This window comes from Cladophialophora carrionii (assembly GCF_000365165.1).
Source record: "Cladophialophora carrionii CBS 160.54 unplaced genomic scaffold supercont1.4, whole genome shotgun sequence".
Lineage (NCBI taxonomy): Eukaryota > Fungi > Ascomycota > Eurotiomycetes > Chaetothyriales > Herpotrichiellaceae > Cladophialophora > Cladophialophora carrionii.
In genome coordinates, this window is record NW_008481829.1 from 457,785 (window position 1) to 472,935 (window position 15,151).

Sequence of the window (15,151 nt, forward strand, 5' to 3'; positions counted from 1 at the left end):
TTCCCTGCGCAGCAATGCCAGATTGAGAGCGCGTTGAGTGGCTCGCGAAGGACTAGCGACAACTTCGCAGCAATGTGAAGGTGAAGTTTACGCAAACACGCAGGCAGACCTCGACCGAAATCTTAAAAGAGGCCGAGAAAGCAGCATGGTTGCGGGGATGTCCCTGCCTGTTTCCGCATAGTGTGTCAAATAAGCTTATCTGCGTTAAGGTTAACAATTTTCGCGAAGTAACCCCGGGTTCTTGCCGCTCTTTCGAAAAGTTTCGGACTCGAGTGCGTCTGTCTGAGACTCGAATTCTACCAAGGCAGTCAGTATTTCCGCAACAGACCCGATGGCGCCACTCCGGCTTGCGGATCGACCTGTCCGACCAAGGCATGAATACGAAGAGGACGAAGAGCTTGAGCTGTCTGACGAGGATGTCAGCGACGAGGAACAATTGGAGGGGACGGACTCGGCTGAAAGCGATTCGCAGTCAGAAGACAAGGACACAGCTCTGTCATCCGACGCAGATGGAGACGACGACGAGGACACGCAAGATGAGCAACCCTCATTGGCAGATATAAGTTTTGGTGCTCTCGCAAGAGCACAAGAGACGTTTAACCCCAAGCCTCGAAAACGGAAATTCGCAGAGACTGGGGAAACACCCGCGGCACACGATGACGGCCGGGACGGAGACGAGCCATTCGACACCCGCAGGCGAGCGAAGGAAGCACGGCTCGACGCTCCGAAACGAACATCCAAACACGCGCCGACTGTCGAGTCCGCTCGAAAACCCGTCTCCCGCAAAAGAACGATATTTGAGCCTCCACCGTCGGCAAAGTCGCGAGACCCCCGTTTCGATCCCACCGTCATGTCCACCAACCGCGCTCCCGGCGCCGCGGAGAAGGCCAACAAGAACTACTCGTTCCTGTCGCAGTACCAAGCAGAAGAGATATTGCAACTGAAAACACAGATTAAGAAGGCCAAGGACCCTGATGTGGTCGCCGATCTCAAACGACAGGTCATGTCGATGGAATCGAAGGTGCGGAACGCGCAGTCCAGACAGCGAGAAGCCGAGATCCGGAAGAAACACAAGGAGAAGGAGAAGGAGGCGCTGCGGTCCGGCCAGAAATCCAAACCCTATTTCTTGAAGGAAGCAGACGTCAAGAGACTCGCCAAACAAGAAAGACTCGAGAGCATGGGCAAGAAAGCCCGTGACAAGGCTGAAAAGAGACGCCTGAAGAGGGAGAAGGGTAAAGAAGCACGAGACATGCCGAAAGTGCGACGAGAGCGGTAGCCAAGTGCGACGCCATTGCAGATGCTCCTACACAGTTACCGCAAGACCTGTCTCCTACGGTTTCAATTGCATATCAACCACCAACTTCCCGCCAACCCCCTTGTGATAGTCCTCCACCAGACCGTTCAACTGCTCAAGCGGGTACGTCCGAATCCTCGCCCTGACACCGTGCTTGGCCGCAAAATCCACCATCGCCTGCAACTGGCGATTCCTCCCGGTCAAGACGCCCACCAACTTGATGTGCCGAAAGACGAGATCCCCGGGCTTGAACTTCCAGCCGTCCTTGGGGAAACTCACCGCGACGCAAATGCCGTGGTTCTTCAGCACGGCCATGCCGAAGTCAAACGCCGCCTGCGACTCCGGCAGGATGATGGACGAGTCGCAGCCCTTTTCGCCCTCGAGGCCCTGCGCGGCCACGCCGAAGATGCGTTTCTTGGCGTCGTCCACCGACTCCTTGAGCGCATCCACGACGTGGACCCTCTTGCCGTCCTCGCCGAGCTCCTTGACCACCTCGTCCAGCATCCCCATCGCCGGCGTAGTATCCACGGCGACGACGTTCCACCCCAGCTTCGCGGCGAACTGCACGCCCAGATGGCCAAGCCCGCCCCCGGCGCCCAAGATCGCGACGTACTTGCCCTCTCCATTCCCTTTACCTTCGGCCGTCTGCACACCCGCGGCCTCGAGCGAGTTCCAGACCGTCACGCCCGCACACATCAACGGCGCGATGTCCACGGCTCTCATCCCCCCAGCCTCCGGCACCCTCGCAACCTGCCGGCTATCAACGAGACACCACTCCTGAAAACCCCCATCTCTCGTCATCCCGAGGTTTCCGGCGCGTGTACACCAGACGCCATAGCCGGGCATATCCCCGTCGTTGTGCACGCACTCGGAACATTCTCCACACGGGTTGAACGCCCGTCCAGGCACGCCGACCAGATCTCCCTTCTTCAAGCCCCTTTTCTCCGCGACTTTCTCCGCATCGGGACCGAGCGAGTCGATTATGCCGGAGAATTCATGGCTTCCAATGCGGGGCAGGCCCTGTTGCATGGCCCCGGTGACGAAGACGGCATCTGTGTGGCAGTATGACGCGGCCTGGACGCGGATGAGGAGCTCATAGCCCTGTGGTGCCGGAGGCGCAGGGTGGTCTGTCTTGAAGGTATAGGGTTTGTTGAACGCCTCCAAGATTTGGGCGCGCATTTTGATGGCGGGAATCGAAATCGAGTGGCTGGTCTTTGAAGAGCAAGAATAGGGAGACGCGCTGCCGCTGCCGCTGGTGGTGGTGTCGGTAGTAGTGATGTCTCTGTGATGCGACCGAACAATCCTGCAGCCGTAGCCGTAGCCGTTGCCGTAAGCGTTACCTTTACCTATAAAAGCTGCCTGATTGCGCTTCCCAGCCGCTCGACCGTCCTCGAATGTCTGCGAGAAACAGTGCCTCGACTTAAAAGGACTTCTCCCGGTGGTCGCAAAAGATAACGTCTCTCCTGCCTGTCCTGCCCGTCCTGCTCGTCCTAGGGATCCCGGCGAGCGACTCCCAACTCGACGCACCCCCAGCCGTAGCAGGAGACCTATTGCGTCCGTAATTCCTTACCGCACGTTCTGCGCGCTGCTGGTACTATTCTTCCCCACCTCGGGGCACTCACTGGCCGAGACGATTTTTTACCGGGGGTGTGGTGGTGGGAGAATGTCACACGCTCGATGTCGTAGCGACGACTTTGCTTTCGATTGAACCCGGTGAGATTCAACCGCCCGTTGTATTGTGAGGAGGAGGAGGAGAAGAAGAAAGAGCCAGGAGAAACACACACACACACACAAACAACGGACAGGGAAGCCGATGGTGGAAGAAAGAGAGAGAGAGAGAGAGAGACTCGGTATCTTCGCGTTGGAGAAAAAGGACTCATCAGCCTCGCGACGACGGGTGGGGGATTGGAGATCTCCAAGTTGGAGTACGAGTACAGACACGGGCAGGACGAGTAGACGGCCACGATAAGTGATGAGGAGTGCCACTGCGTGGACAGAGCCCGGGTCAGACTCGGGCAAAGAGGCGCGACAGGACTGGCTTGGACGTCTGGCGTGTTCCATAAATCACTTATACATGGAACGATGTTCTTACCAGGGCGAGTAGAACAGATCCTGGTCGGACAGCGAATGGCGCTCCTATTAAGAATGAACAAGACGTTTCGGAACATAAGAGTCGATTTTCCTGCCTGTCATTCCTAATCATGTTGGTATACCCTTTTCCACGATCCACCAAGTACGAAACCAATGCGTGGAAATCATCAGCCTGTCCTTGATAGAGTGAGAAGACCTGTCCACCCATGAACTCTTCCCAAAATCCCGCGCATCCCGCACATCCCACCCCGTTCATCGCTACCTGAAGTCGGTGAGTGCTATTAAGCAATAGTCCCAGTCCAGCCAGTCCTTGTTCGTCATTATAGGGGCGATCCTCTTTTTGAAAATTCGTCAGCTAGGAAATCGACGCAACATCCAAAATGCATTTGCCTCTCGCCAGCAGGCTAACCAGCCCCATATCCCGATGCACCTGCTCGCGAGCCCGTAAGCTCATGGCACCATCAAAACGCCTTGCATCGCGGAAACTAAAACCAAGATAGACAGAGATAATGAAAGGCATCAAATACAAGTCCAGTTCAAGAATGGAAGAGATCCCAAGCTCTCGAGCACAGACTCAGAAACTCCTCCTTCTTCGCTCTTTGAGTAGCAGGGCTGTCTCTACCTTCACCAAAGGGACCGTGGTATCGGATTCGGTCTGGCCCAGAACCCAAAGGTGGACTGCTGCCCTCTTCATATTCGTTACGACTCCTCCGTCTGCTGGTGGGATGATTGTTGGGCTGATACTTGTGTGGGGTGAGATTATCCCGGTGCCCTGGGTGTGGCGAAGGCGGCGTTGGAGGTTGGTGGCCCCCGTAATGGACAATCTTCGGCAACAGGTCCTCTCGACCTCCCGTCATCTCGTGAACAGCCTCTTCAGCAGATCTGTAATCCCTAGGTCGATCGAAGCTGGGAGGCTGAGGCTGAGAGGTTGGATGAGCGGTCTGCGGAGGGAACCCAGGGGATGGCAGAGGAGGGCCATGCATTTGCGATGGAGTCGAGTTTGCATGGAGGAAGGGTGGACGAGCCGCACCCGAGTTGAGTTCATTGGGTCCGAAGACGTCTGCAATAGGAGGCAGCCGATTGTTAGTTTGAATCGCAGGCATGTGTGAGATGTTAGCGTGCTGTGCGTTCGCAGGAGGCTGGTTGTTGAGCTGTCGAGAATGTGGTGGAGGCTCGTGCCGGCCAGTGAAGGTCTGGTTCAATGGTGCAGATTGGATCACGCGTTCATTGGCGAAGCGCTCAGCAGCAGGCGGTACGATGGATAGACCAGGTGGCGGTCTCTTCTTGGAACCGGCCGCGATCATTTTGCCAGATGTTGGGCCAGCAGTTTCACTGGTTTTTCCCGAGTCCGGCCCATCGCCTCGAGCAGATTTGAGTAGTCTTGCCTGGATGATCGACCGTTGTTGGTCCCGGACGGATATACTTCGCTCCAATTGTTCTCGCATCGCAGGGTCCTGAGTCTGAAACCCCGGCGACAAGCAGGCCAAACCGACATCGTGCAATACCAGGCCGTCCCGTGCCGTCAAGGGCGTTGCGGAAGGTCGTGAGTTGAGGCCATTAGAAATCGACGTGTTCGTATTCAGATCCAGTTTTTTCGGCCTGTGACGGGTGCTGGGTTGGAGCGAAGGAGATGCTGGAGGCTCCTTCTTCACCACGATCTTGGGGTTTCCGCCGCTCCTTCTGCAGTTACGAAAATGGTCAGTTGACGGTGACTTAGCGTGTACAGCCCAGGGCGGTACCTACGATCTTGGAGATCTTTTCCCGTCACCCGATGCTCTCTCATTCACGTTCATCCCGTTGTTCGCTTCTGGTGTAGTCATAAACTCCGAAGTTCTGGAGACGGGCGTCGCATTGATCGAAGGAGCCAAAGGCGGATAGCTTCTTGGGCTTGGGTTTCGATCCAGAGGTGGCAGTGGCGCAACCACCGCTGGAGCGACAGCGGTCGACATGGCAAGGCTGGGTGTCGAAGCTGGAGCAAAGCCGGGCGGTAGAGTACTATCGTTGTCCGGCGCACACCCGCGCGACTCCAATCGCAACTAAAATAATTCTTCAATGTAGACTCGATTCCAGCCTCCAAGCGCTTGGTCAGTGTCGGTGTTATAGGTCTCTGGGAAATTGTGGAGGCTAAACGAGTGGCCTCGCCAGGAACAGCGCGAGATCGAGGACAGCGATTTGACGACAAGTCGAACACCGCCCTGCGTGAAAGCGAGCGACCGTTATAGCGACAAAAGTGATCGAAAGACTCGGTGGGTGAGTTTTGTGCAAAGGCGGGTTGGACGGGTGCAGGATGAGCAAGCAACGAGCGGCTAGGTCGTGCTGAAGACGAACCTCGCAGTTGTCAGGGCAGGGTGATGGTGAACTGATGAATGAGGGAAAGGGAAAAGAAGGATGCGAAGAAAGGTAAAGGCGGGCTGCAGGAGGGGTGCGAAGGGCAAGGGAAGGAGCAAATGAAACACGCGGGAGAGACAAGACAGGCTCGAGTCTCGCCAGTCCCCTGGTCTCGACGAAGTGGGCTGCCCCTAGAGATTCAGAATTGGGAACAGAAGATGTGAGGTGCAGGCTTCTAGTCCACTCTGATGCTAGTCCGAGGCCAGGGACGTGTCAAACAAAGCTGCTGGTGGCTTCGGTGGCACTGGCGTTCCCGGCCTGTTGAATCTTTCTTCAGCCTGCCATGTGTCTGGAGAGGGTGGGCTGCTCGGGCTTGGAGTCCTTTTCGTCAGAGCCCATTAGCCGAGTCGGGCCTAGCGATGAATAACCCAGAGTCGCCGTGTTACAGGCTTCCAGGGCTCCCGGCTTAGGGCCCCGGGGGGTGCGTGCATCTCACAGGCACGCCGAGCAGAGGCCAACAAGCCCGAGCCACGCTGTTCGTGGGCTCGATGGCCGGGATTCATGATTTTGCCTGTTGATCGCTGCGGCTGCTCAACATTTTCCCATTCTGAAACTCAAATGCATACATCATGACTCCGTGGTCTGCTATCGCTATCGTTTCGAACTTCGTTAGTTGTTCTTTAGCGAAGCCAACACGCGGAAGCGCAACCAATCGTGCGTGACGACCAACCCGTCGGACGCGACACTTAGGCGACCTTCTGAGAGCACTAAGGTTCAGTCGCGCTCCTTGGGCCTCTCGCCTTCCGCAGGCTGCGGCAAATCGTGTTTCATCTCGCCATAGTTTGCGTCAATCTCCCCCAGAAGTCGTGCTACGGAGGACTTGTGTCCGGAGTACGAGTATGAGCTTTGGAGAAGGAGGTTTCTTCAACCAACCGGTTCGTGAACGTTGCACTATTCTGGCGACCTGCCACGGATGCGCACGAATACATTTATGGCAATCAACAGCGTCTTCGCCTTCGTATGAGCAAGCAGGGAGAAACTAGTAGCCAGCTGCATGAAATACGCCGCAGAAAGTGGGTGACCCGGAATGTCGGATTCGGGCGGCTGTCCAACATCAGCCTCTTGTTGATGCATGTCACACGTTGCAATCGGACAAGAGGCCTGAAAACATACCTCGTATTGGATGGGGTCTCAGTTTCGTGCAGCTTACCGCCCGCCAAAACTAGCCTAGATGCAGTCCTTATTGGTGCTTGCAACCTTCCAAGCCCTACCAGAAGTCGAAGCGACGGTTACTCAGTGTGCATTACTACGTTTCCAAGATGCATCCGCAGGCTGAGTGAAGAGCCGGCGGCCCTTCTTCGCACAAAAGGACGCTTAGTTCAGCGGCTTCACCGGCGAGCTGTGACTCGATGTCCTGCCAAACTGCCCGGCCCGTAGAATTCACCAGAGACAGGATCTTGGGCGGAGTGATAACATGGAGGAGCCGGTGGTGCGCAAGAGGGCTCTGAAACGCGCTTAGTGGTCGATCCTGGTGCAGTGGATGATCATTCTGCTGAAGAACTGACCAGAAACACCAACACCGCCATCAGCTGATGATGGTGCTGGGCCGCTTACGTGCCGAGGATACAGATAGCCCGGCCTTTCGAGAGATGTCAACCAACTTGTACGTACCGTTTACTGGGTAGACTCAAAACCTCCAGCGTCATTGTCGTGTGGGTTCGCTCATCATACCAGAGATGTATCGAAGTGTTTCTCCTCTGCGGAGGATCAACCATTCAATATCAGGTCTTGACTCAAGACGAGTACTTCTGCTCACACAATGATGTCGCTAGTTTCAGGTCTGTCTGGTTCCCGAATCTCGGGGGACCAGCTGGAGCCACGAGGCAGCCCAACTCTGTCGTGCAGATGAGCGAATGACGGCACACTTTGAAACGCTGGTGGGATTGATCTCTTAGCGGCCAAGGCGCCCCTGTCTCTGCTGCATGCTGGGAATCTAATCCCTAAATGGGCCTTTATCGATATCATGTTGGGACGATATCGACTCGGCCTGAACATGAGACCCGGATTGCGTCTTTGCGACGCCCACTTGGTCTTATGTACTGCGCTTCACGCGCAGCCTGTCGCGTAGCACAACCGCATTCGATAAGCACACGCATGAGATACAGTAGTCTACCATGCTGTTGACGTCTTCTTGCCGATGATGTATGTACACAGCAGGGAATGTGGTGACATCGCATTGAAGTTGTCCTTGGAGCTTCGACCTAGTCCACATTAAATCACGAGGGTCCTGTTGGCAATCCAGCACGAGCTCACACTAGCCACTTCATGCTCCCCCAGAAACAACGACCCTGGAAAGAATCCGTCCGACTTTTCCTTTCGGTGGGAAAGCCACTTAGATTTCTAGTGCCCACGCACATCGATCCTTTTCAGATAGTCAAGCATTAAGTGCATCCCCACGATGACCCCTGCGCTCGCAGCAGATCGAATTGGTGCCTGGGTCTGCAACAACAATCGGACGCCAATATAAAGCGATGAGAAGCCGACCTTAGGTCCAATCGACAAGGACGAAACCTCTTCCCATATGATTGACAGTCTGTGGCATCTTTTTGGAAGAGAGGAGAGCCGTTGATGAAAGAGAGTATAAGTATAGGCCAAGAGGGAGCTAGCTGGCACACATCTGCTTCCGTTATGGTCGGTGCAGCACCGCTGCCCTTGCAAGTTGGTTTCTAGCATTGATTCCGTCCAAGTAGATGGCTGCGATCTACGGACCTCGTGGGATTGAACATTCTCAAGACCCGTGTCAACCCTGAATCAGGGAAATCCCACACTTCGCATCAATTTATCCGCTTGCCAAAAGTTCTTCCTCTCTATTTATCATCATTGATCCTGCGTTGGACGATGCCATTCGAGCCTTCTCAAGCGAGAAGCTGGAGGAAAGTTAATCCGAGAGGCTAGAGTCCCCGGTTCAAAGCTAGACCCTTTTCGGACCACTTGCCCTTTCCAATGTCTCTCTCCAGCGGCTTCAAATCTTTTCTCCCCACGATCTTTTGATTTTGTACCATAACTCGACCGTCAAGATGTCAGACGAAGACCCAAACTCCCAAGAGGCAACAGAAAGGAGATGGGAAGAGGCCGAGGAACTGTGGTTGGGCGGCGCAAAGAAGTTAGTCGTGGTAGGTGAATTGGGAAATTTTGCTTTGGAGGCGACAGAGGAGGGCGACTGCTCGACGCGGAGACTGACGACTCGACCTATAGCTTCCCGGGGCTTCTTCGCACGCTGCGTCTTTTCAGATTGAGAAGGAAGATCACACGCTTGGGAATGCGCTGCGGTATTTCGTCAACAAGAAGTATGGTCTTCTCGGAGGTCCAGATCTGCCGGCTTGGCTGATCGATAGTGTAACAGTCCCGACGTCGAATTCTGCGGTTATACCATTCCGCACCCCTCGGAGACGAAGATGAACATTCGAATACAGACATGGGGTAAGCGACAAAGCTTGTGATTATACGAGCAAAATCTCTCAGCTGGAGGGGCCACATAACTGACTGCAGTGCAGAGGATACCAAGACAACAGCAACTGACGCACTAAGGAAGGGACTGGAAGATATGATCGAGGCATGCGACGTAATCTCGGAGAAGTTCCATGACGCACGGGACGGGTTCGACCCTCAGCCGTCATGACGGTTCCGATGGCATCACTCTGGATGGCTGGGCATTGTATTGTTTGCATTGCGGTGGCGCTTGGAAGTGCCTGTCTCCTTGTCTGTCTTTTTCAGGCTATGTACATTTTGTTTCGATCTGCGTCGGGGTGGATTGTCGCTTCAGTTTCGTCCCTGAAAAAGGTAACAAACACGAATTAGCCATGGAGAACAGCGACCGCGGGTGTTCATGTAGATGGGTATGCGAGCACATACCTCAAGGAAGCCCTGTATGAAGTTCTTGGGCAACCTTGCATTCTCGTCTTCATCCTTCCTGAAGTACTTCATAACATGGGAGGTCTGCTTCCAATAGTTCATCAATTCCTAACGTGGACAGCCAGTGATCAGTGTCTGTATTATTACAGCCCAAGTCTGTCCAAGATCTTTACCCACCTGAAATTCCGCATGGCTTTGTTGTAATAGCACATCGACCGCTGACAGGTTGTTGACGTATCTGTGCTTCTCAAACTCTTCTCTGACTTTCGTTCGGATGCGGGAGACGGGCATGTTAAGGGAGTATAGTTGTTGGATTTCGGGGCCCTGTGTGCATTCGGCTCCTTAGCAATGCCTCCTTTCATAATCGGGACACAACCGGTGCCTTGCAACGTACAGCGCGCAGCCATTCTCTGTAGCCCTTCAGCACTCTTCGTCGCGCGTCTGCCCAATTGATTGCTGTGGATTGGTCAGTGCCGGTCCCGAAACCGTGAGATCTCTGCCTATTGTGTGGACGTACACGACCGTGACCGCTGTGCTAGATAGGTGGGATTGATGACCATGGTGGAGTGCGGCGCTCACATAGAGCTAGGACAGGATTGTGGGAAGCTTGCGCGCGGTCGGAGGTGAGGAGCGAGGGTTGATGTCGAAGTGGAAGTTCCTCGAGTGGAGCTCGGCCGCAGCTAGTTGGCGTCACTTCTCCGACCTCGAAAATCATCAAGTCAAATGTTTCCGGACAACCAGCACAGTCTCAAAATCACAAGCACTTACGCCGCTGCTTTGTGTTGGCCATTATGGGATCAATCGAGCGAGTCATCCCGGCCTCGTTGCCGCGGAGGGTCCAAACGTTGTCGCGCATCACGAATGAGACAAAAATTCAAGTCTCTTTGTCACTAGATGGCGGCTCACTACTGGCATATGAAGAGTCACCACATTTCTCGTCATCAATACCTCAAGCTCAGAAACAATCGCAGCCGGACGTTTTAGTACCTCTGCCCACTTCCCACCATGCCACACAAATAACGCCGAGCCAGCAAATCGCCATCTCAACCGGCATTGGCTTCCTAGACCACATGCTCCACGCCCTGGCAAAGCACGCTGGCTGGTCGTTGGCCATTCGAGCAAGCGGAGATCTGATGATTGACGACCATCATACTGCCGAAGACGTCTTTCTCGCGCTTGGCTCGGCATTCAACGCCGCTTTGGGCAAACGAGCCTCTCTTGTTCGCTTCGGCAGGGGCGACGCACCGCTTGACGAAGCCCTCTCATGGGCCGTCATTGATCTCTCGAACCGGCCCTATAGTGTCATTGACCTTGGATTCACCAGGGAGAAAATCGGCGACCTCAGCACGGAGATGCTGACTCATGGGTTGGAGAGTTTCGCACAGGCTGCAAGCGTGACGTTGCATGTGAAGTGCGTGTACGGGCACAACAACCACCACAGAGCAGAGAGCGCGTTCAAGGCGCTTGCGGTGGCATGCAGAATTGCTTGTGAGAGAAGAGCAGAGGGTACCGTCGGAGCGGGGGATGTGACGAGTACGAAGGGCGTTCTTGGCTCGAGTGTCAATGGGTGAAGCTGGCGGCTTCTCCATTTCTGTGGTATCCATCATGCCCGTCTTCTGCTTCTCCGGTCGGCAGCCCGGACAAGAATGAGCCAACTCGGGGCTCCGCAAACCAACACAACTCAAGCTTGTTCAGGTAGACCATAGACGCATGTACAGGGGCTCGAATACTCCCAGCCCAGACAGCCTCCGTAAACCGTACCAAACTCCATATCTGTACTGTGGTATCCGATAATGCATCCAACACTGCCAGGTCCTCCGTCCAAAGTCATAACGCGTAACCGTGCTTGGGAAAATGAATAGTCATCCTAACCCGCCCCAAGCGCCACGAATCCTCCTCGCTAATTGAATGTCCTTCTGCATGATTGTTACGCGCTTGGCGTGGATTGCGCACAGGTTCGTGTCTTCAAACAAATGCACCAGAAATGCTTCACTTGCTTCCTGCAATGCCTGGATGGCCTGACTCTGCCACCGAAGTTCTTGCGCTGCGTGGTAGGGGAGGATGCTTTGGGCTATCTCTCTGACGAGGCGCGCAAACGGTAATTTGAGTATGAGAAGTTCTGTCGATTGCTGGTATCTTCGAATTTCTCTGAGCGCGAGAGTGCCTGGCTTGTAACGTCGCGGCTTTCGCATCGGTACAGGATCGCCGGCTATCAGATCTCGTCAGTATACGGCTGGGATCTTGTCCGCACGGCTGCCACTCACGCTGTGTTCGAGGGCGCTTGCCTGCTGTGACTCTGGGAGAAGGGTTGGTCCTTTGGGCCTGCCCTCTTCTGGGAGTGGTCGGCCCAGAGCGGCGCCGGATGTTCTTCGTCTGGGCCATGTATTGACAGATTCACGCCTAAATTACCAGAGGCATGTCACGCAGAATAGGATCGGGATTTCTAACGAGCGCTGGAAGTTCGGTCGATTCGGACCTGGGGGCATGCGCCGCCTTGCAGAAGTGGAGAAATGGATGGCTGGGAAGTGCAAATGCCACCAGTGCCGTGCTCCAAAACACCCACTAGATTGACGAGAGTGGTAAGAGAGAAAGTCGAACAGACACCTCGGCGCACCTTGTATATTGATGCGCTCCCAACGTCTGTGAGTGAGAGTGGTGGAAGACTTGCAGGATGAAAGTCGCGTTGGTCGCGTCGTTAATATCTGAGCGCACGCGCGCTTTACTGGGTACAGCAGCACGACCCTTACTGTACCCAGTAGGTGGCCCTGGGCAGGCCTAAAATCCCACGTGCCCCCCCATCGCAGGCATCGTTTTACCTTCCGTATTCATCCGCCTATTGTTCGGGACGGCTTCCGAACTGTCGACTCGCCCTTCGACATCATTCCACGTCTTCCGCTTCCATCTTCACGCCGCTGCACCAAGGCCTCATTCCCTGTGGTTGAAGAGGCCACCTAACGACAATCCTTCGATCCCTATATGGACTTGTCCTCCCCTATCTGGACTCCGGTACAGCCTTCAGACGAACTCTGCGATGATTACTTTGACCTGCGCTCCCCAGTCCTGACACAGTCCGTGTCATCTCCAAGTCTACACCATCGTTCAGACACCTGAGTTCCTCTTGGACTTTTCGCGCACGCTCCTTCCACTCGTGGACCTCCTCCCTTGATCATGGCTGCAATACTTGGTGGAGGGGGTGACGAGGGACTGGGCCAGCTCGGTCAATTTCCCCTTGAACAGTGGTTCTTCGAGATGCCGCCTTGTACCCGATACTGGACGACCGCGACCGTCATAACATCGGTGTTGCTGCAGTGCAAGGTTATCACTCCATTACAGCTCTTCTATTCGTGGCGAGCAGTTTACTACAAGTCACAGGTATGTTGACCTCAGGTCGATACAGGAACCTTTCTGACTTTATCAAGTATTGGCGATTAATAACCACATTTATATACTTCGGACCACCATCACTGGACCTAGCCTTTCATGTCTTTTTCCTTCAGAGGTATTCCCGGCTTCTGGAACAAGGCTCTGGTCCTTCACCCGCCGTCTTCTCCTGGCTGTTGCTCTATGCATGCACGTCGCTGCTGGTTTTGAGTTCCCTGACGACGTCCATCCCGTTCCTTGGGTCAGCGCTCTCAAGTACTTTGGTTTACATCTGGTCGAGGAGGAATCCGGACACTAGACTCAGCTTCCTTGGGGTTCTTGTTTTCACCGCCCCATACCTTCCATGGGTTTTGATGGCTTTCCACATGTTCATGCACGGCACTGTTCCAAAGGACGAAATCCTAGGTGTTATTGTTGGCCATGTCTACTACTTCTTGGCCGATGTCTGGCCAGGCCTGCATGAGGGTTCGCGACCGATGGATCCTCCTGACTTTTGGGTACGCCTTTGGGAGGGCCGAAGGGCAGAGACTGGTGTTCGGAATATTGATGGCGACGTCGCAGCGGCAGCGGCTCGACCAGGCGAAGTTCGATGAGCAAAACTGAGATCACAATGCAATTAATTGGCTCTGGAATTGGTCAGCTCACCCAATTACTGGTAAACATCTGTAACCACCCTGGCTCCAATCATTGAGATCAAGATCACATACTTGATAGTTGACTCGATCTACCACGGAACCTTCGACTATCGCATACTGCATACCGCTGAAAAAGGGACTTTCAAGCGCAGACCCGTGTCACTGCATATATGCTCTGTGAGAGCTGATCACGAGCCTAGGACTACAGGACTGAACTACTATGTTTCAAGACATCAGTTCTTCCGACCACAATTCGAATCAACTGTCCCTCCAAATAATCGTGGACGAGGCGAGGGTGATGGGGCGATGCCGCGGCTTCTGCTTCCTTATTGTTGCATAGCTTGATGAAGCTGTCGGACCTCGTGTTTACCTGGCCGCCAAGCTCCCTTCCCACAACAAAAGAATTCGACCTACCCTCAAAGACACAAAAAGTGCAAAAACTTGCATTTGAAGCAGCTCATGGGTTTAGAGCTGGTTCACTGCGAGGTAAAACTCGCCTTTTTGAGGTTGGTTTTTCCCGCATTGTCTGGTGTCGAACTTCGGTCTTGCAACCCGAAATTGATCCCGAAGGTACTCAATATCGACCCTTCTCCCCCAGCAGAGTTGGATACAACTATTCATGGCCTGCTTAGTAAGGATAGGGCTAATCAGAATAGTGATACAACTCTTTGGCGAAGAGGGAATCCAGCTCAGAGTACAGCATTGCAGACATCTCCAAACGATTCGTAGGATAGCTGGCAAACTTGATCTGTACTCTGAGGCCTGAATTGTTGGGAACTTTTGCGGCAACAAAATATATCAGGCAACTACTCTTCACTTGTGCAATGGTCACATGATGGGACAAGGCTGGGCTGGTGAGGCTGTCATGTATTAGCAGTCTACACAGTACGCATCGGGAGTTACGCCTTCGAACATAAATCCCAACCGCAACACCTCAGACCGACTTCAGCATACCGAACGTATTGAATCGTTCTTTATTGTTGAAGGAGGATTTCTCGTTACGGGTACACGATACTCGACACTATTTGAAGCCCTTGTTCTCCATTTGCGGTAAGCACCACATTGCGATCTGTCTCCAGCACGGCTTCAATCTCTGCGGCAAGCACAGCAGTCGGCCACCGGCGAGCTTGACCGATCTTGTCCTTTCATTGAGCGTCTTTGGCGGCACTTATATTCAACCAGCAGCGAATCTATCTGCCAGAGCAGCCGGGAACCAACCTGTCGCAGCGACTCTGGGCAGCTGGGTCACCACGATATCAATCACCCTGGATTCCACCCCAAGAGCCTGAGACGACAAACCGCCGCCACAGGCGCTGTGCATTACGAAGGACCTCAGACATAGCGAGCACGACGCAGGGATCAGATGTTTCCAACTGGAGCCTCCTCAGACTACACAGACTACAATTGGATTCTCGCACTTGCGCACGCGTACTTTTCCCATTGCCAGATCGCCACAGATCCTTGTGCAGGACCAATTGTTCAGCCTGTCCATTGTGGACACATGGAATAC

General features: G+C 54.2%; 8 protein-coding genes across 8 annotated transcripts; 4 read left to right on the top strand and 4 right to left on the bottom strand.

The window, feature by feature from the left end:
• Positions 1-331: 331 nt before the first annotated feature.
• On the top strand, positions 332-1,276 carry G647_04838 (uncharacterized protein; the record flags this gene model as incomplete). The annotated part of the gene is made up of 1 exon (XM_008729175.1): positions 332-1,276. One exon carries the CDS (start codon positions 332-334, stop codon positions 1,274-1,276), a length of 945 nt encoding a protein of 314 aa, XP_008727397.1.
• A 54-nt stretch (positions 1,277-1,330) lies between these two features.
• Positions 1,331-2,473, bottom strand: G647_04839 (uncharacterized protein; the record flags this gene model as incomplete). The annotated part of the gene is made up of 1 exon (XM_008729176.1): positions 1,331-2,473. The coding sequence occupies one exon, from the start codon at positions 2,471-2,473 to the stop codon at positions 1,331-1,333; it is 1,143 nt and encodes a 380-aa protein (XP_008727398.1).
• Positions 2,474-3,921: 1,448 nt separating this feature from the next.
• Positions 3,922-5,334, bottom strand: G647_04840 (uncharacterized protein; the record flags this gene model as incomplete). The annotated part of the gene is made up of 2 exons (XM_008729177.1): positions 3,922-5,065; positions 5,129-5,334. 2 exons carry the CDS (start codon positions 5,332-5,334, stop codon positions 3,922-3,924), a joined length of 1,350 nt encoding a protein of 449 aa, XP_008727399.1.
• A 3,456-nt stretch (positions 5,335-8,790) lies between these two features.
• Positions 8,791-9,392, top strand: G647_04841 (uncharacterized protein; the record flags this gene model as incomplete). Its single annotated transcript, XM_008729178.1, has 4 exons — positions 8,791-8,886; positions 8,969-9,060; positions 9,117-9,193; positions 9,268-9,392. The coding sequence occupies 4 exons, from the start codon at positions 8,791-8,793 to the stop codon at positions 9,390-9,392; spliced, it is 390 nt and encodes a 129-aa protein (XP_008727400.1).
• A 140-nt stretch (positions 9,393-9,532) lies between these two features.
• G647_04842 (uncharacterized protein) lies at positions 9,533-10,185 on the bottom strand (the record flags this gene model as incomplete). The annotated part of the gene is made up of 5 exons (XM_008729179.1): positions 9,533-9,544; positions 9,626-9,733; positions 9,803-9,949; positions 10,020-10,081; positions 10,143-10,185. 5 exons carry the CDS (start codon positions 10,183-10,185, stop codon positions 9,533-9,535), a joined length of 372 nt encoding a protein of 123 aa, XP_008727401.1.
• A 231-nt stretch (positions 10,186-10,416) lies between these two features.
• Positions 10,417-11,196, top strand: G647_04843 (uncharacterized protein; the record flags this gene model as incomplete). Its single annotated transcript, XM_008729180.1, has 1 exon — positions 10,417-11,196. One exon carries the CDS (start codon positions 10,417-10,419, stop codon positions 11,194-11,196), a length of 780 nt encoding a protein of 259 aa, XP_008727402.1.
• A 291-nt stretch (positions 11,197-11,487) lies between these two features.
• On the bottom strand, positions 11,488-12,007 carry G647_04844 (histone H3-like centromeric protein cse-4; the record flags this gene model as incomplete). The annotated part of the gene is made up of 2 exons (XM_008729181.1): positions 11,488-11,834; positions 11,890-12,007. 2 exons carry the CDS (start codon positions 12,005-12,007, stop codon positions 11,488-11,490), a joined length of 465 nt encoding a protein of 154 aa, XP_008727403.1.
• Positions 12,008-12,793: 786 nt separating this feature from the next.
• Positions 12,794-13,599, top strand: G647_04845 (uncharacterized protein; the record flags this gene model as incomplete). The annotated part of the gene is made up of 2 exons (XM_008729182.1): positions 12,794-12,997; positions 13,045-13,599. The coding sequence occupies 2 exons, from the start codon at positions 12,794-12,796 to the stop codon at positions 13,597-13,599; spliced, it is 759 nt and encodes a 252-aa protein (XP_008727404.1).
• Between the last annotated feature and the right edge of the window lie 1,552 nt (positions 13,600-15,151).